The sequence below is a fragment of the Hylobates moloch genome, unplaced genomic scaffold (genome assembly GCF_009828535.3).
Source record: "Hylobates moloch isolate HMO894 unplaced genomic scaffold, HMol_V3 SCAFFOLD_17, whole genome shotgun sequence".
Taxonomy (NCBI): domain Eukaryota; kingdom Metazoa; phylum Chordata; class Mammalia; order Primates; family Hylobatidae; genus Hylobates; species Hylobates moloch.
This window is the reverse complement of record NW_026652292.1, coordinates 81,879,773-81,899,708: the sequence shown is the minus strand read 5'-3', so window position 1 is coordinate 81,899,708 and position 19,936 is coordinate 81,879,773. Positions and strand designations below refer to the sequence as shown.

Genomic DNA, 19,936 nt, shown 5'->3' with positions numbered 1-19,936 from the left:
GAACATTCCACAGCACTGTGTGTCAGCCCATCTGTCCATCTCCCTGGTACAAGCACAGGGAGAGGTATGCAGTAGGCACTCAATACTTGCTCACTGAGTGAACACAAGAAGGAGCAGGTTCTGCCCCCCCCGACCCCTCACCCGGCAGCTGTGGCCTCTGCCTGTCCGGCTCAAAGCGGTCGCTGTGGATGATGAGGAACAAGACGGGAGCCACTGGTGGTGCGGGGCTACAGGGCCCCAGTGAGCAGCCCAGAGGGGCGGCCTTAGGAACAGCTGCCCACTCAGCACTCACCCGCCCAGCACTCACCCGCCCTGCTCAAGGCTCGCTGCACAGAGGGTTGCAGTGGCAGCCTGGTGCACCCCACGGTTCCTCGTATCCATAGCCTGGCTCCGAGGCTACATGCCTGCCTCTGGGGGGGCTCACAGCTGGCCACCCCCCCAGACAGGCCTGCTCCCTGGACTCCGGCTTTGGGCTCCTATGCCCGCTCGCCCTTCCTCCCTCCTTCGCTCCAAGCTCCCTTCACCTCCTGGGGGTCCCTCACTCCCTTTCTAGGCTCTCCCTCTGTCCTGACTGAGGGGACCCCACGCCAGTGCCTCCAGGAGGGGACCCGCGGGACAAACCCTCTGCCAACAGGAGCCCCAGCCTCTCTCCCCCACCTCCCTCCTTCGGCCTCCCCCCCAGCACTGGCCTCCCCTGCTGCCCTTCCCTGACCCCCCACACTCTCTCACCTCCCTCCCCGAGCTGCCCCCCAACCTCCCCCCACCTCCCTCCTCTGGCCTCCCCTACTCCCCGCCTCCCCTTGCCTCCCAGGATGAGAGCCTAGGACAGAAGGAGGAGCAGAGGTTTGGCCACCAGCAGGTGGACTGAGGTCGGCAAGCAGGACACAGGTGATACTGGTTGGGGAAAGTGGCTGCTGTTCTGCGGTTGCCTGTACTTGGGCAAACACGGGCAGCAGACTCAGTGTGAAAGTCCAGAAACACAGTGTGCCTGGGGTGCGGCCTGCGGGGAGGGTCACCTGGGGTCACCTGCACACGCCAGGCCTGACCTTTAAGAGGAAGTCCAGCCAGGGCCCCACCAGCGCGTGGACACGGGCATGAGTGGGCAGGTGGCTTGATGCCACACCTCAAAGCACTCGCAGAGAACTTTTTACAAGGACAGCAGAGCTCTTCATTTGCTGTGAGTGCCCTTGGGACAAGGAGACACCTGTACCTGAGGGAAAGGCTCACAGCGCCCTGTGCCCTGGCGGGAACAAGGCCGGCTTGCAGGATCTTTGCTGTTCTGCTTTTTAAACAAAGAGAAGAATAAGGACCAAAATTGCCTGTCATTTTCTTCAAAGTGAGTTTGGCCACAGAGAGACACTTGTCTAGAAAAGAAAAACAATGTCACCAAATCCTGTGGCCCATGGGAAGGGGTGCTCTGTGCTCCAGGGTGGCCTCTCCCCGCCAGGACACTTCCCTCCAAGCCACCTTGTCGCTGGCCACTGGGGACACCCCGCCCTCCAGCCCTGAGGTCTTCAGGTGAAGGAAGTTCCCTGACTAACGGCAGGAGGATTTCCGAGCCTCCCTCTGGCGCAATGTGAGGCTCACTCTCTCTGGTTTGCTAACTTCGTGAAAGACGCAACCTCTGTGAGGACAGGGGAAGAACAGTGGAGGAAACAGGCCAGGCCCTGAGCTATTGGAGGGGACTCTGGGGAGCCAGGGCCCAGCAGATAGAGACCACGCTGGAGCTGTCCCTGAGGAGGTGGCGCCCAGGACCTAGGTGAGTGCGCGGCCTGGCCCAGGGGAGTCCAGACTGGCCCCGGCAGCAGCCCCCATTGCTCCCCTCTCCAACAAGCGGTGTTTGGCGCACCCCGGGGTTAAGCACCTCTGTCCCCTGCAGGCCCCACCACCGGCCCCAGCCCACTGCACTGCCACCGCCCTGCGTGCTCCCACCTCTGCACCCCCATTTCCCACGGGAGGGGTATCCATGCCCAACCCAGCACACTGCCACGTGTGCCTGTGTCCCGGGGTCCCCTGGGGCTCCTCAGCACGGCCTCAGTGAGGTCTCTCCACAGCCTGAGCCTGGACCAGTCCTGGCCTCTGTGCCCACCCCCCACTCCCTGACCACTTCACTGACATCCACATCTCCACGGGCATCTCTCTCAAGGGCTCCCCATCCCCTACTCTGCCCAGTCCCACACCTGCTGGCCGCTGCCCACTGGACCCTTCCCCCAGCTGCAAGCTCCACTAAGCTCTCTGTGGTCCACTCACTCCTCCGCCCCTGTGAGCACCCGCCTGGCAGGGGCATGGGGAATCCCCATCAGGAGTCAGGGTGTGGCTGCGCAGCATGGACCCAGCAGCTCAGAGACGCTGAGCAGGTGACCCCGCGCATCCTGCCTCAGTGGATTTCAGGCCTGAGCTTCCATGTGCTGTGTTCATGTCCTCGAGCCCCACAGGACCCTACAGGCTGCCCTGAGTTCCCTGCTCTCCCAGACGGGCCCCGTTGGCAGGAAAGGCTCCACACAGGTACTCCCGTCAGCCAGACCAACGGCCCCCACCTGCCCTTCAACCCAATGTGCCTCACCTCCCTGCCAGCCCCCAAATTATTCAAACAAGCCAATCACATCCTCCTGAGGGACCCGGGGGGCACCTCGTCCTCTTGTTACCACCAAGTCTGCCTCCCACAGCCCCTGCGTGGCCACTCTGCTCCAAGCATGACCGCTGTGTGACACTCATGGTCTCCTGTGACTAATGAGCTCACCTGTCAATCTCACCTGTCCAGTGGCAGGTGGCAGGTGTTAGGCCACCTTGCCCTATCTAGGGTGACAGAGCCTCCCTCACCAGCAAGGTGAACGGGGGCACTCACGACACATGGCCCCTGGTCTGCTGAGGGCCAACCGCAGGCCTGCCTGGTCACTGACCTGGGACAGCTGAGCGGCCACTGTGCGGTGGAGATGCCGTGGACCAGCGCCCACGCGGGACCGGGCACCGTCAGCTCTGCCCGTCCCGCAGGTTTCTGCAGAGGGCCTGGGCACAGGAGGCACTCACCACACGATGGCCAGCCTGGGGATGCTGAACATGAGGGCCGGCTCGTAGTCATCGATCATGTCCTGGGTCAGGTACCCGAAGTCCAGGGCCCTGTCCGGGGAGAGGGACAGTGGACAGCGTGAGGGCTGGCCCACCACAGCCACGGGTCGGACCCCAGCAGGGACGGGCAGTGAACTCAATCTGCACCTGCAGCCACGCGTGGTGGCCACGTCAAGAGATGACACGTGCCACCCCCAGTCCTCATATGTGCAAGGGGCTGGGGCTGCAGGAAAAGGCCACGCAGTTCCCTGAATGCCCTGGCAGGTGGCTCCAGCTTGGCCTTCTCATCTGCCAGTCCCCACCTCTGCCCCAGGAGACAGGGGCAGGGAGGATGTGTGAGGACAGCTATGATGCCCAGCAAAGACAGTAAGGCAACACCGAGGACGGCTCTGCTCAGCCAGGAAACCAAAATGACTCCAGTGTCAAGAATGAACACAGGACAAAAATACTGCCCCAAACAATTCGACACTTCCCTGAGAAACCAGCTTCGTTTCTCCTCCCCGGGGCTTGCGGAGGGCTTTTCCTGCACCTCGTGAGCAGGCCTGCTGGCATCGTGACTTTTCAAAATAAAAGGAATTTCCTGTCATCTTATTTTCTGATAATTTGAAGTATCTCTCAAAGCATAAATAGTAAAAATTTGCTTTTTAAAAATAACGAACATACAATGTGATATTAGTCAACTTCAAATCTTCCAAACACCATAGTACCACTCGAACACGAGAAACATCAAGGTTAAATCTTAGCCCCAAAGTCCATTGAGAAAACCAGACTCCAAATTACTGTACAAAGCCTGATAAGAATATTGACGGCTTCCCCCCGCCCTCCCCCCAAAGAAAAGAAACACTTGTTCAGCAGACTTAAAACCCAGCAAAAACTCATTCCTGGACTGGGGAGGTGAGGAGTGAGGATTGAAGAGTGAGGAGGTGAGGACTGAGGAGGTGAGGAGTGAGGGGGTGAGGAAGGTGACAAGGTTTGGACGTCCAACCCATCATGCCGGAGCCTTCCAGCTTTTGTCCTCTGACACGTGACTTCACCTATAGGATCTGACCTTCTGGCCAACAGAAAATCGGCCATGGGGCAGTGGGAGGAGGCCGGGCAGAGGTGAAGGCAGGGGTGGCTTCTACCCTCTGCCCACCTGCGAGGAGAAGCCGGAGGCAGTGTGGGAAGACACGGCTGGTGCCTTCCATCTGGGGCACTCCCGAGACACAGCAGGTTCCCCCAGAGCTGCCCTTTGCCCCAGGCCTGGAGTGAGGCAGGGACTCCCCAAAATGCTGCCCCCAGCCCCGAAGCATCCCCGTCCTCACCTCTCCACCGTCTCGCAGAAGAGCACGATGACCTCCTGCTGCACATAGTACTCCCTGGGAGACTTCACAGGCACCATGGCCGAGACGTAGCTGCAAACACAGGGAGACCTGTGAGGCCGCACCTGGGCTGTGGCGGGGCCTCTCCAAAACAGAGCCGGGGGGGCATCTGCATTAAAGCTGCAATACTGGGCAAGGTGGGGGCGGGGGACCTCACGCCTGTAATCCCAGCACTTTGGGAGTCTGAGGTGGGAGGATTGCTTGAACCCAGGAGTTCGAGGCAACACAGCAAGACCTCATCTCTACAAAAAATAAAAAAGTGGGGTGTGGTGGTGGCATGCACCTACAGTTTCTGCTACTTGGGAGGCTGAGGTGGGAGGACCACTTGCACCCAGGAGTTCGAGGCTGCAGTGAATGGTGATGGTGCCGCTGCATTCCAGGCTGGGTGACAAAGCAAGACCTGGTCTCTTAAAATACACACACACACACACACGCACTCTCACCCTACACCAGCACCCCATTTCGGCAGTTTCATAGTACACAGCTCCTGCCAACCAGGCCTACTCCAGGCCTTCCCTTGAAACCCTAGCCCTGCCCATGCAGGACGGTTGTGCCAGCTCCCAGGGCTCACCCTGGAGCCTGACCACCCTGGACCCAGTGCTGCCCATGTGCGGGACCATCCACTACCTTGGCACCAGCCTTAATGGGCAAGAGAGAAATGAATGAACGCGTGCACGGGTGGGTGAACAACCCGCAGCCCCACATGGACCTCCGCACGTGGACCTCCACAGCCACAGAAGCCAGCCCAGGCTGGGCACAGCGGCTTGCAGGAGGTCTGTGAGTGGCTGTGAGAGGTGACGGCTTGTCCAACCCTTCCCCGGATGAGAGCACTTTCTTTCCTTCTAAATCACTAACTCTAGGCCAGGTGTGGTAGCTCACGCCTGTAATCCCAGCGCTTTGGGAGGCCGAGGCCAGCAGATCACTTGAGATCAGGCATATTTGAGATCAGCCCGGCCAACGTGGTAAAACCTCGTCTCTACTAAAAACACAAAAAAATTAGCCAGATGTGCTGGCAGCCACCTGTAATCCCAGCTACTTGGGAGGCCGTGGCAGGAGAATGGCTTGAACTCAGGAGGCGGAGGTTGCGGTGAGCTGAGATCGTGCCACTGCACTCAGCCTGGGCAACCGAGTGAGACTCCGTCTCAGAAAATAAATAAATAAATAAATCACTAACTCTAATTTTTTCTTATAGAAGCTGATTTAGAAAATCTGGGGAAGACGAGAAAATAAAACTCGATTGTCCATGCTCTTGCTTCCTGGAGAGGACCGCCCTTAATGCATTGGTTGATCTCCTTCTAGGGGCCAGTAGATTACAAGATGAAAAATTTTTATTAACTGGAACCTCCGCGGACACCATCTGCCTCCGTTTTTTGTTTTTTGTTGTTGTTGTTGTGAGATGGAGTCTCGCTCTGTCACCCAGGCTGGAATGCAGTGGCCGGATCTCAGCTCACTGCAGCCTCTGCCTCCCCGGTTCAAGCGATTCTCTCGCCTCAGCCTCCCGAGTAGTGTGCCACCACGCCCGGCTAATTTTTTGTATTTTTTTTTTTTTAGTAAAGACGGGGTTTCACAGTGTTAGCCAGGATGGTCTGAATCTTCTGACCTCGTGATCCGCCTGCCTCGGCCTCCCAAAGTGCTGGAATTACAGGCGTGAGCCACCGCACCTGCCTGGCTGCCTCCCTTTTCTTCTCACCTCCTGTGACGCCTCCGCATCTTCAGAGGCATCATTCATGTCTGGCCCCTTGGGCCTCTCCAAAGCCCTTCCCCTGGAGGCCCACGGCGGCCAGATCCACACCTGTGTCCTCTGTGCTCCCCCACCTCACCTCCACCTGTGCTCTCCAGGGTTTAACCCCACCCACAGGCGGCCCCGAACCCGCCCGGCTCCTCCCTCTGCGGAATTTTCCAGCTTGAAGTATCAGGGTGAGCCCCGGGAGCTGGCACAACCGTCCCCCAGCTCATACAGCCCTGGCTGTGGACCCACAGCCGCAGTACCTGAGCTCGAACTCGGCGAACAGGACGTCGAAGTGCCTCAGCGCCTCCCTCATCTTCTCTGTGTAGGTGTTCAGGTCCCGCAGCGCCTGGTCGCGGAGGGCGCCCCGCACGTCCTCCAGGCTGCGCGTCAGCTCCTTGGCCAGCGGGCGCATGGCCATGCTCTCCAGCTCCCGGTTCATGATGATGGAGCCGGCGGCCAGGCACTGCGGGAGGGGACGCACTCAGGGAGGGGCCCGGGTGAGGGCCAGGCTCTCAGGGGTCACCGTCCCGGGGAACCTGACTGCGCACCTCGGGGCCCCTCTTCTCACCCCAGAGCACAGGCCAGCTCGTGTTCCCGGTCCCCGCAGGAGGTTTTTCTTACATTCAGAGCAATCGTGAGGGCGATAACCAATGTCCCTCAATGTGACCCACGGGGTCCTCACAGGGACCCAGGAGCAAGGAGGGCAGGGCATGGCAGGGCAGGTAAGGGCAGGGGAGGGGAGCGGAGGGGAGGGTGGACTGAGGCCCTTGGGTGTGGGGGCTCCGTGCAGGAGGAACCCTGGTCATGTGACTCTTTTCCCCTCCCTGTCCAGGCCACAGGGATGAAGGTCAGGGAGCTTGGAGCTTCCAGGCTCCACATTCACCTCTGTGCTCCCACGGATGAAGCGGCCGGGCTGATCCCGGCCCGAGGCCCCCAGCCTATCTAGGGAGCCACAGACACCACCTGTCAACTTGCTCACCGCCGGAGAAACGCAACCTTCCCCGGAACGGAGACTCATCAGTGTGAGTCCGTGGGCTCCTGGGCAGGTAAGGAGGGCTCCTCCGCACCCACAAACCCACCCATGTCTGCCCTGGGCGCTGCGAGGCAGCTCCCCAGTGTGTGCTCAGCAACTGGGAATTTCACCAAGCTGCCCTCTGGCACAGGGGCTGAGTCCAGGCCCTGGTGGACCTGTTGTCACAGGGAGGCTTGTCTAGAGGCCGGGGCCTCACCAGGTTTAGGACAGAACCAATCCACCTGCTGTCCCCTCAGGGATGATCAAGTGATGCAGGACAAGAAGCCATTTCCCAGGTGACAGAATGAGATGGCTGCTGATCTCCAAGGCCCATGCTGCGGGTGGGCACAGAGCTTGGGGCACCAGGACCACACAAGGAGCTGTGCCCGCCCCTGTGCATGCATGCCCCTGCCAGGCCAGCCGGGCATAGAACCCGCTCCATCTCATGACTGCCCCAGGACCCACTCACAGAGGTGGAAACTGAGGCTGGGGAGGAGGGAGAACCTGCCTGCGGGCCCCTGTAACTAACCCAAGCCTCAGCAGAGGACACCCCAACCAGGTGGTTCAGAAGGTGGGTGGGCAGGGTGGACATAGGGACGGGGCCGTGTGGGATGAAGACTCTGCATCCCAGGGATTCCTAGAGAGGGGAGGCGGGGAGGATGGGGACGGCACAACAGAGAGGGCGGTGGTGTCCAGGCTGAGGTCAAGCTCGGGAGCACGGCAAGGGGAGGAGGCTGGGGGGTCCACATGGTGGGGGCCTGGGGGAGACTGTTCCCGCCACCTCCAAGGGCACCTTCCTCTCAGTGCCTCAGTTTCCTGATTGGGAGATGAAGATGAAGGTGACAGGCTATTGCCACATGTGGTCCCCACATGGGCTGCAGCACAGCTCCCCAGCCCCCGCCACTGCTCCTGCTGCAGGGTGGGAGGGGAACGCTTGTTCCTGATGTGGGCATTACTGCCATTAAGAACCACTTTTAGGTCCTGGCTGTCTGGGGGCCTGAGAACCTCATAAAAACCACATAGGAAATTTCATTTGTATGTATAGTTTTGGGGGCACCAGTTCATGGCTTTTCCAGATCCCCCAAGGGTGCACGGCCTACCAGGCTCAGACCACACCACGTAACCCAGAGTGGACGGAGCTCTTGGAGGAGACACCAGCTCCTGGCACCTGCAGGCGCCCATGCACAAGGTTCACAGGGACACGGCTAGATGCCACCCCACATCAGGACCTCCGAACCCAGGTGGCCACCCGCTACCTCGGCACCGAACCACAGCTGGCCGGCCAGGTTGTCATGCCGGATCTCCTCAGGGAACTTGACGCAGAAATCTCTGGGGGCGCGGTCCTGGGGGATGCACTCATCCATGATCTGGTTAATGATGTTCAACACATTATCCTGAAACAGAAGACAGGAGAAAGTGCGCCAATCGCTGTGTCCAGCTGGCGGCCGCCACGTACTGCTGGAAAACACGCACGGTGCACGTGACTGTTTTTTAGGATTATTAAAGTGATAGAGGAAGCTATGCACGGTGACTCATGCCTATAATGCACTTTGGGAGGCCGAGGCAGGTGGTTTACCTGAGGTTAGGAGTTCAAGACCAGCCTGGCCAACATGGCAAAACCCCATCTCTACTAAAAATACAAAAATTAGCTGGGCATGGTAGCACACACCTGTAATCCCAGATATTAGGGAGGCTGAGGCAGGAGAGTCACTTGAACCAGGGAGGCAGAGGTTGCAGTGAGCCGAGATCGTGCCATCGCACTCCAGCCAGGGCAATAAAGAGCAGCAACCACAGGAGCCATGGGCTCAGACGGACTCTCAGCTGGCTGGAGACCTGCAAAGCCCTCGTATTCCCTGAAGCTCACTGCACTCCTCTTAGAGTCAGGGACACAGACCACGTCTTAGGGTCAGAAGAGTGCAGTTACGTCAAGGCCAGGCACAGCTGGCGCCTGCTCCTCCATCCAGGTGGCATCCCCTCTCACCTCCTCTGGAACCAGCGGATCAATTACAGCAACACATAAGTCAGTCTGCACTGGAGGCAGGTGCTGCTTGCACAGCATGGAGACCCTGACTCCATCCCTCACGGCTGTTCAACCAGGGACAGGTCACTTCGCCTCTCCGATCAGCCAGGTCCCCTTTTGCAAGCCTCAATACACAGCAACTTCTGGCTTTTTGTTTATTTTTAGAGACAGGGTCTGGCTTTGTCACTCAGGCTGGAGTGAAGTGGCGCAATCATAGCTTACGACAGCCTCAAACCCCAGGGCTCCAGCCATCCTCCAGCCTCAGCCTCCCGAGCGGCTGGGATTACCAGAGTGAGCCAGCATCCCTGGAAGCAGCTTCTATTTTAAAAACTCTTTAAAAGTATTTTACTTTATTTCCTTATGTTCAAAATATAAAGTATAACAGACTGTTTTGAACACTTTGTGTATATGAGGGAAAGAAGCCCATTTTTTACATCTTAAATTGCATTCCATCCTTTTCTGTAAACTTGTCCTATTCTTTAAACATTGACTATTCATTCTGTAGATTACAAAAACACTGGAAGCTTAACTTTTGCCTCTAATTTGTTAAATATGAAATCAATACACATTCATCCTAGGAAAACTAGAACCAATGGGAAAGGAGAGAAGTGGGGAAAATGTCCTTGGGGAAATATGACTGCAGGTGGGACATAGTTCCTTCTAATTCTCATCTTCCGAGGGCCTGTTTTCAGCCAACATTGAGACGATCCATGTACATAATACTGCATTCTGCTGTTGTTGCTGCTGCAACATGTTATTACATCTGTCACAAATCCAATTTTTGATGGATGGTGACATGCAATTCCAGCATATGGACCGTCCTGTTATCTCACTCCTTTGTCTTCTGCTGGACACTGATGATGTGCCCTAATCCTCCACCTCCACGCAGTGCTGCCCTCACTACTGTGGTGCACGACGCTCTGAGTGTGGATTACTTCCTTAGGACCCACTGATTGCTAGAGATGGAATTACAATGTCAAAAGTGCAAACTGCATTTCCATGCTCTAATGAGATACTGCCAAATGGCTTTCCAGAAAGAGCACACTAATTGACACTCTCACCTTGGCAATTTTTAATCTCGACCATCCTTCCTTTCTGCCCTCCGAGACTTGACTTTCATTTTTCTTAGGAAGAGATAAGAAAACTCACTATGAGTGGGGAAGCATGACCCTTCTCAGGCAAGAAATCAGTGCACTAAACTCTGAAGGAAATTCTGCAGTGTAAGAAAAATGTTAAGCCTTTATAATACAAAAAATAAAAATAAAATTCAACCAACAAGTGGGACTGCTGTCACTTCTTTTTAAAAGGTTTTCTGGGTAGGAAGGTCCCTTGCTCATGATTCAACAAACAAATGAGCAAACAATGGCAATCACAGCAACAGGCGGTGCACAGTAAACCCCGGCCGTGATGATGAAGAGTCCAGGATCTGAGGCTCAGCCAGGTGGCACGGCTTGTCTAAGGCTGAGGAGCCTTTCATGGCCGTGCTTGGATTCATTGCCCAGCCTTCCTGGTCTGCCAGAACATAGCTGCCCGAGGGAAGGGGCTTTGGTTATTCACGATGAGTCTCCAGTGCCTAGAACAGTGCCTCACACACAGTATGCTGCAAGAAACACTTGCTAGGACTTCTAACTCCAGGCAAGATGGAGTAATAGGAACCCAGTGTACCCCACTCCCAACAACAACAGTGATTTCCATGACACTGGACATCAGGCCACAAAGGACAGTGATCCCCAAGAGACAGGAAACAAACAAGGTGAGCCCCACGAATACCCCAGCTCACTGCCTTGAGGAAAGTTTCAAGTCACGGAACAGGGAGAGGGAACTCGGATGGAACCAAGGCAGTTAGGATTCAGAGAGCAGGGAGCAGAGAAGACAGAGCTGGACAGAGAGAACTCTGGAGATCTGGGGAAGGTCTCAGGGTTCAGCCGAGAAGTGATCAACACATGCCTATACAGGGGAGATGACCTAAGGTCGGGAAAGACGCACCTGAAGGATTCGAGGAGCAGTGACAGGAGCTCTCCAGGAGGCTGGAGTAGCAGGAGCACTCACAATTCACAAAGTATTGAGTAGAGTACCCAAAAGTGTCCTGCCTCCATGTGAACAGCAGTTAACTCTAGACTAAACACAGCTCTGGTCCTGCCTAACACCTTAAAAAATAAGACCCAAAGGAATAAACTGTTTCTAAGTAACTAAACTGCATCACAGAACAACCAAAAATATTTACAGTAATACAAAAATAGCCCCCAGCAGGGTGAAATTCACTATGTCAGGTACCCAATTAAAAAATTACCAAGTTTGGCCGGGTGCAGTGGCTCACGCCTGTAATCCCAGCACTTTGGGAGGCTGAGGCGGGTGGATCACCTGAGGTCGGGAGTTCGAGACCAGCCAGGCCAACATGGAGAAACCCCGTCTCTACTAAAAATACACAATTAGCCAGGCATGGTGGCGAATGTCTGTAATCCCAACTATTCAGGAGGCTGAGGCAAGAGAATCACTTGAACCTGGGAGGTGGAGATTGTGGTGAGCTGAGATCATGCCATTGCACTCCAGCCTCAGCAATATGAGCAAAAAAAAAAAACTCTGTCTCAAAAACAAAAAAACAAAAACAAAACAAAATGGCTGGGTGCGGTAACTCACGCCTGTAATCCCCGCACTTTGGGAAGACGAGGTGGGCGGATCACGAGGTCAGGAGATTGAGACCATCCTGGCTAACACAGTGAAACCCCGTCTCTACTAAAAATACAAAAAAAATAGCCGGGCGCCTGTAGTCCCAGCTACTTGGGAGGCTGAGGCAGGAGAATGGCGTGAACCCGGGAGACAGAGCTTGCAGTGAGCCGAGATCACACCACTGCAGATCACAACAGAGCGAGACTCCATCTCAAAAAAAAAAAAAAAAAAATTACCAAGCTTGCAAAGAATGAAGAAAATATGACCCATGACTAAAAGGAAAAGCAATCAATCAAAATCAAGCCAGACTTGACAAAGATGATCAGGGACATTAAGACGGTTGTTATAACTGATTCTCATGTGTTCAAAAAGTTAACTAGAGACAATGAAGAAACTAAAAGTCCCTAACTGATTTAGAGATGAAAATTACAGTGTCTGAGATGAAAAAATATACTGCATGAGATTAACCTCAGATTCGATATTTCAGAGAAAAAGAACAGTAAACTTGAAGACAGCAACTGAAACTATCCCAACGATTCAGAAATAATAATAGATCATCAATGAACAGTTGGACAACTTCAAAGGTCAAATATGAATGTAATTCAAGTCCCAAAATGAGGAGGAATGAGATAGAAAAAAATATTTGAAGGAATAATAGCCAAAATTTTTCCAAATTTAATAAATATAAACTCACAAAACCAAGTAAATGAACCCCAAGCAGAAGACACATTTTTAAAAACTATACCAAATTACAGCATAATCAAATTGATCAAAACCAATAAAAAGAGAAAATCTTTAAAGTAGCAAGAGAAAAAAGATGTGTTACATACAAGGAACAAAGACAAAAATGGCATTAGATTTTTCATCCGAAATAATACAAGTGAGAAGAGAATGAAACAACATCTTTAGAGTATTGAGGGGAAAAAAATATATCAACCTAGAATTCTGTACCCAGCAAAAATATCTTTCAAAATCAAAGGTAGAATAATTTTTCATTCAAACAAAGGCTGAAAGAATTCATGACCAGTAGACTTGCACTGTAACAAATGCTAAAGAAATTCTTGGCTGGGCGCGGTGGCTCACTCCTGTAATCCCAGCACTTTGGGAGGCTGAGGCGGGCGGATCACAAGGTCAGGAGATCGAGACCATCCTGGCTAACATGGTGAAACCCCGTCTCTACTAAAAAAAAAAAAATACAAAAAATTAGCCAGGCGTGGTGATGGGCGCCTGTAGTCCCAGCTACACGGGAGGACTGAGGCAGGAGAATGGCGTGAACCCAGGAGGCAGAGCTTGCAGTGAGCCGAGATCATGCCACTGCACTCCAGCCTGGGTGACTGAGCGAGACTCCATCTCAAAGAAAAAAAGAAATTCTTTCAAGCAAAAAGAACATGACACCAGATGAAAACAGGGATCTATACAAGGGAAAAGAGAGTGCTGGAAATGGTGACTACATGGTAAATATACAAGATCCTTTTTTACTATTTAATTTTCTAAATTTTTAATTTAAAAAGTTGACCATTTAAATGAAAAAAATACCCTAAAAACATAGTGTGAGTCTGTAACATACAAAAGTAAAATGTATGGCAACAATAGCACAAGGTCCAGTAGGAGAAATGGAAGTGAACTATTGGAAGGTCTTTATGTGAAGTTGTACAATGTCATTTGAAGGTATCTGTAATTAAAGATGATTATTATAAACCCTAAAGCAACCACTAAAATAACAAAACAAAGAGTTCTGGCTAATGAGCCAACAAAGGAGACAAAGCAGAATCATAAAAAATACATAGAATACATAAAAATTAAGAGAGGAAATCACTGAAACCAATTAATAAAAAAGAAGGGAATAAAAGAGGAATGGGAATAAAGAAAAGATGGGACAAACAGAAAACAAATAGCAAAATGATTCTTAAATCTAACTATATCAAAGATATATTAAACAAAAATGATGTAAAAACACCAAATAAAAGACAGAGATTTTCAGATTGCATAATAAAATGAGACCCAACTATATGCTGCCTACAAGATAGCCACTTTACACATAAAGACACAAATAAGCTAAAAGTTATATCATGTTCACACCAATCAAAAGAAAGCTGGAGTGGCCACATGAATACTGAAGTAGGTTTCAGGGCAAGGAGTACTACCAAGGACAAAAAAAGTCATTTCATAATAATAAAGGGTTCAATTTATTAGGAGCACATAACAATCATTAACATTTATCAACCTAATAATAGACCTTCAAGCAGCATGAAGTAAGACGACATAAACAAATCCACAATTATGGTCAGAAGCTTCAGTACCTTTCTCAACTGATAAGACATAGAAAGTAAACAGAAAATCAGCAAGGATATAGTACATCTTAGCAATGCTGTTAAAACAACCTGACATGGTTGACATTTACAGAACATTCCACCCAACCACAGCCAGATGCACATGATTCCCAATTGTATATGGAACATATACCAAGAAAGACCAAATTCTGGGCCATAAAACAAGCTTCAATACATGTAAAAACAATCCAAGTCACACAAAGTATATCCTCTGACCACAATGGAATTAAATTAGAAATCATTAACAGAAAGATCTCTAGAAAAATCCGTAAATATTTGAAAACTAAATAACACACTTTTAAATAACTCATGAATCAAACATGAAATCAAAGAGGAAATCACAAAGTATTTTGAATGAAATGAAAGTAAAAATACAACGTATCAGGCCAGGCGCGGTGGCTCACGCTTGTAATCCCAGCACTTTGGGAGGCCGAGGCGGGTGGATCACGAGGTCAGGAGATCGAGACCACGGTGAAACCCCGTCTCTATTAAAAATACAAAAAATTAGCCGGGCGTGGTGGCGGGCGCCTGTAGTCCCAGCTACTCGGAGAGGCTGAGGCAGGAGAATGGCGTGAACCCGGGAGGCGGAGCTTGCAGTGAGCCGAGATTGCGCCACTGCACTCCAACCTGGGCGACAGAGCGAGACTCCGTCTCAAAAAAAAAAAAAAATTAAAAAAAAAAAAAAATACAACGTATCAAAATTTATGGAATACCACTAAAGCAGCAATTACAGAGAAATTTAAACCACTAAATGCCTAAATTAGAAAAGAAGAAAGGCATTCATTCTCTAACCTCAGTTGCCATATTAAGAAACTATAAAGGTTCTGTTTTGAAGTCTACTATATAAAAATAAAAAAAGAAATGAGAGAGAGAAGAGTAAATAAAACCCAAAGCAAACAGAAGAAAGGAATAGCAACAATCAGAGCAGAAATTCAATGAAAGAGAAAAGACTAAAGCAATAGAGAAAATCAATGAAGCTAAAAATAGTTCCTTTGAGAATATCAGTAAAATTGATAAAACTCTATCAACACAGTTCAGAATGAAAACAGAAGATACAACAATAACAGGAATGAGAGAGGTGACATCACTGTGGATCCTACATATATTAAAAGGATTATAAGGAAATATTATGAACAACTTATGCCAATAAATTCAACAACTTAGATGAAATTTCTTAAAAGGCATAAACTACCAAATCTCTCTCAAGAAGAAATTTCTGAAATAACGTGAAAATCCTATATCTATTCAAGAAATTAAATTTGTAGTTAAAAATCTTCCTACAAAGAAAACTCCAGTTCCAGATAGATTAATAGTGAATTCTACCAGGTCCAGATAGATTAATAGTGAATTCTACCAAACATTTAAGAAGTTTACACAAACTCTTCCAAAAAACTGAAGAGGACAGAATCCTTCTCAACTCATCTATGACACTGTCTTGATACCAAAATCAGACAAAGACTATGGGCCCATATCCCTAATGAATATTGATCCAAAAATTCCTGACAAAATTTTAGGAAACTGAATTCAATAATGCATAAAAGGATAATGTACCATGAACAAGTAGGATTTATCCCAGGAATGCAGGAGTAATTTTTTTAACATTCAAAAATCAATCGATGTATGCTTATGCTCTTCCTGGACCAAGTAAGGCAGAATCTCTGGGATTGAGTCCTGGCATCTATATTTTTTAAGCTCTCACAAGGACTGTGAACCATGGATATGGTCTAACATCTGCATTTTCTTAGCAACATGTCTGATCTCTTCTGTGTTTTTAAAAATCTATTTTTATTTAGGGCCAAATTCTGTCTTTTATCTTTGTGGCATATTTGTGATACCCAATTGGTTCTCTTGATCCTCTTTCTACCAGAGAACTAAAATGATACGTCTTCCATCATTTTGTAAGACAAGAAGACACCAAGAGTTCCAGCTACCCTGACCTTTGAATGCTATGGCATCCGGCAAACAACCCCTTGTTTTCTGTTTATTGCATGTTCTGACAGAGGAGTCACCCAGTCTGAGTGGATTTAGTGTTCTAGTTCATGAAATAAGAGACTCGGACTAGATGAGCCCAAAGTTTCTTTCAGTGCTATAGATAATTATAACTCTCAAATAGCTATGGTGAGAAGCCTGAATGTATACTGGCATGAGATTCAAACTTCTGGCAGCTCGACATAGTTTACAATTGTTTATGTGATACCATAGCTATCATATGCAAAAAAGAGTAAGTCACACTATTCAAAAAGAAAATAAATTAAAATTTAAATGAATCAGCCAAGTGTTCCCTGTTTCAATGATATAACTGAGTGCCTACTATGTACTAGGCACTGGGATGTACTGGTGAATGTTGTGTGTACACACAGCCCTGCCCTCATGGCATCTGCATGCTGCTATTGTTGAGTGATGGAGTGGATACTAACAAAAAGTCAATATTTATTGAGTAAAAAAAACCATCAATGTAATTTACCATAATAAAAATAACACGATAATCTCCGCTGACACAAAAAAAAGCATCTGAAAACAATATATAACATCCATTCCTAATAAGAACTCTCAGCAAGCTATGAGTAGGTGGCAAGTGCCTTGGCCTGACAAAGGGTAGCTACGAAAATCCTACAGCTAACATCACGCTTATCTTTGGGGAGAAAGCATTCAGTCTTCCATCATTAACAAAAGATGTCTGCTCTCACCACTTCTATTCAACTTTGTACTAGAATTCTAGCTAGTTCAATAGGGTGACACACACACACACACACATACACACTCATGGCATCCAGAGAAAAAAGGAAGAAGTGAAGATTATCTTTATTGGCAAAAAATTTAACAGAATCTACAAAAAGCTGCCAGAAATAATAAGTGAATTTAGAAAGTATGATATTGTAGGCCAGGCGCGGTGGCTCACGCCTGTAATCCCAGCACTTTGGGAGGCCGAGGCGGGCGGATCACGAGGTCAGGAGATCGAGACCATCCTGGCTAACACGGTGAAACCCCATCTCTACTAAAAATACAAAAAATTAGCCGGGCATGGTGGCGGGCACCTGTAGTCCCAGCTACTTGGGAGGCTGAGGCAGGAGAATGGTGTGAACCTGGAAGGTGGAACTTGGAGTGAGCTGAGATCGTGCCACTGCACTCCAGCCTGGGCAACAGAGCGAGACTCCGTCTCAAAAAAAAAAAAGAAAGTATGATATTGTAAAATATATGTCTCGTCTTCTTCCCATTTCCTGACATATAGCTCCTAAAAAGCCTTGGACTCTCCAGAGTGATATGAGTTCACTGGTGGCTGGGGGGCCCTAGGCAGCTTCAGGATGGGGGGCCGGTCCCTGGGAAGATCAAGGCATGTTAGAGGGTTAGGACTTTCAGCCCCCACCCTCAACTTCTGGGGAGGGGAGAGGCACTGAAGAATTGGGAAGTGTTCTCACCAATAGCCAATGATGTATAATCAATCATGGCTCTATAATGAAGCTTCCAAGAACACCCAAAAGGGCTGGTTCAGAAAGCTTCCTTCGGGCTGGCGAACATGCTCGCCTGCCGGGAGAAGGGCACACCCCAACTCCACGGGACAGAAGCTCCTGCCCTTGGGACCCTTGCCGACCTTGGCCTGTGCACCTCTTCATCTGGCTGTTCATCTGTACCTGTTACTACATACTTTATTCATAAGCCAGAACCATAAATGAAGTGTTTCCTGAGTTCTGTGAGCCACTCTACAAATTTATCCAACCCAGAAGGGGGCCATGGGAGCCCCGATTTATAGCCAGCTGGACAGAAGCACAGACCACACCTGGACTTGGGATTGGCATCTGAATGGGGGCCCATCTTGTGGGACTGAGCCCTCACCCTGTGGGTTCTGAGGTCACTCTGGGTGGAGAGTGTCAAGATGGGGTTGAATAGAGGACCCCCACTGCTGTCCCCTGCAGAACCTGCTGGGGAATGACTCGGTGTGTGGGGAAAACCCCCACTCATCTGGTCATGGAGTGTTGAGTGACTGTGTGAGTGTAGAGAGTAGAAAGTAGGAAAAACCTATTATCTAGATTCCCACAGAAAGGTTTTAGGATACAAGATCTATACACAAAAGTTAATTGTATTTCCATATAGTAGCACCAAACAATAAAAAATTGACATTTAGGGCCAGGCACGGTGACTCACGCCTGTAATCCCAGGACTTTGGGAGGCCAGGACAGGTGGATCACTTGAGTTCAGGAGTTTGAGACCAGCCTGGCCAACATGGTGAAACCCCGTCTCTACTAAAAATACAAAAATTAGCCGGATGTGGTGGCGCATGCCTGTAATCCCAGCTACTCGGGAGGCTAATGCAGGAGAATTGCTTGAACCTGGGAGGTGGAGTTTGCAGTGAGCTGAGATTGTATGACTGCACTCCAGCCTGGGTGACAGAGTGAGACCCCACTGGGTGAGGGCTCAGTCCCACAAGACGGCACCCCTTCAGATGCTGATCCCAAGTCCAGGCGTGGTCTGTGCTTCTGCCCAGCTGGCTATAAACTGGGGCTTCCATGACCCCCTTCTGGGGTTGGATTAATTTGTAGAGTGGCTCACAGAACTCAGGGAAACACTTCATTTATGGTTCTGGCTTATTTTAAAAAATTGACATGTAATAAGCAATATCACTTATAATGTCATAAAAAGACATGAAATACAATCATCCCTCAGTACACGCAGGGGACAGGTTCCAGGACCCCCAGCGTATATCGTATCTGCACATACTCAAGTCCCACAGCTGGACCAGCGGAACCCGCACAGCCCTCCGTATATGCAGGTTTTGTGTCCTGAGAATACTGTATTTTAGATCCGAGTTAGATTGAAACAATGCATGTATAAATGGAACTGTGCAGTTCAAACCATGTTGTTCAATGTCCAGCTGTGCTGGGGGTAAGGTGGGCCCTGTGAGATGCCCCCAGGGAGCTGGGAGGAACACCGGGAGCACACCTGGATCTGGGAGGAGAAGCTGAGAGGCTTCCCCGGGGGTGCTCAGCACAGACATGGTGCAGGATGAGGCCGCCATGCCGGGGGGCGGACAGGAAGAGGCCACGGACCGGGCGTGGGACCCATATGGAGGAGGCTGGGGGAGGAAGGGGAGATAGGAGGAGGGAGGAAGAGGGGGAGGCGTGGAAGAGGGAAGAAGGGCCACAAAGGAACCAGTGGGATATGAGATGAGCCATAGGCAGGGCCCTGGAGCTGAATGGACGGAAGTGAGCCCGAATCAGATGATGCTCAGGGGCCTGGACAGTGTCCACACCCTCTCAGTGCCTTCAAAGACCCCAGCAGCAAGGAGAACAATGTGAGTGTTTAAGCCCCTAACTGTACTGGGAGCACCCCCCTCCAGATCCTTCTCACAGGGCAGTTCTCACGGTGACACATCCCAATTAAAGCCTGTGGCAGCGGGAAGCCTGAGAAGGGGCCACCTAGCTTGGCGGCCCCCACCTCTCAAACTCACTTAAAACCAGGCCTTATCATCAACTCTGTCAGTCAACAAAAAAGCACACAGGTCACAGAGCATGTGAAGGGAACAGAGCCCTTCCCCAAAGCTTGCCATGAGGAACGGCATCTGATCCCCCTTCCTCATCGGTGGGGCCTGGGGGCAGGTCCAGCACCTCTCCTCCGTGGCACTTTCCTCCTCCAGGCTCCAGGGCCCCCAGCACCTGTCCCCTGGGCAGAAGCTCTTTCTAACCCGAGCTCCTGGGGGCAGGGACTCTCCCCACCCATAGAGGGTGTCTCCCTGGAGGGGCCAGGACATCTGTTGGA

General features: G+C 50.7%; 1 protein-coding gene across 9 annotated transcripts in view; it reads right to left on the bottom strand.

Annotated features, from left to right (window-relative positions):
* ZFYVE28 (zinc finger FYVE-type containing 28) overlaps positions 1-19,936 on the bottom strand; it is a 143,323-nt gene that overhangs the window by 65,934 nt on the left and 57,453 nt on the right. For all 9 annotated transcript variants that reach the window (XR_009210619.1, XR_009210620.1, XM_032135798.2 and 6 more), the window contains 4 exons: positions 8,425-8,562; positions 6,417-6,619; positions 4,371-4,460; positions 3,028-3,117 (listed from right to left, as the gene is read on the bottom strand). Coding sequence is in view for 7 of the 9 variants with exons in the window: in XM_032135798.2 (XP_031991689.1) it covers positions 3,028-3,117; positions 4,371-4,460; positions 6,417-6,619; positions 8,425-8,562 (521 nt within the window). In the remaining 2 variants the exon portion in view is untranslated. The remainder of the gene's footprint in view (positions 1-3,027; positions 3,118-4,370; positions 4,461-6,416; positions 6,620-8,424; positions 8,563-19,936) is intronic.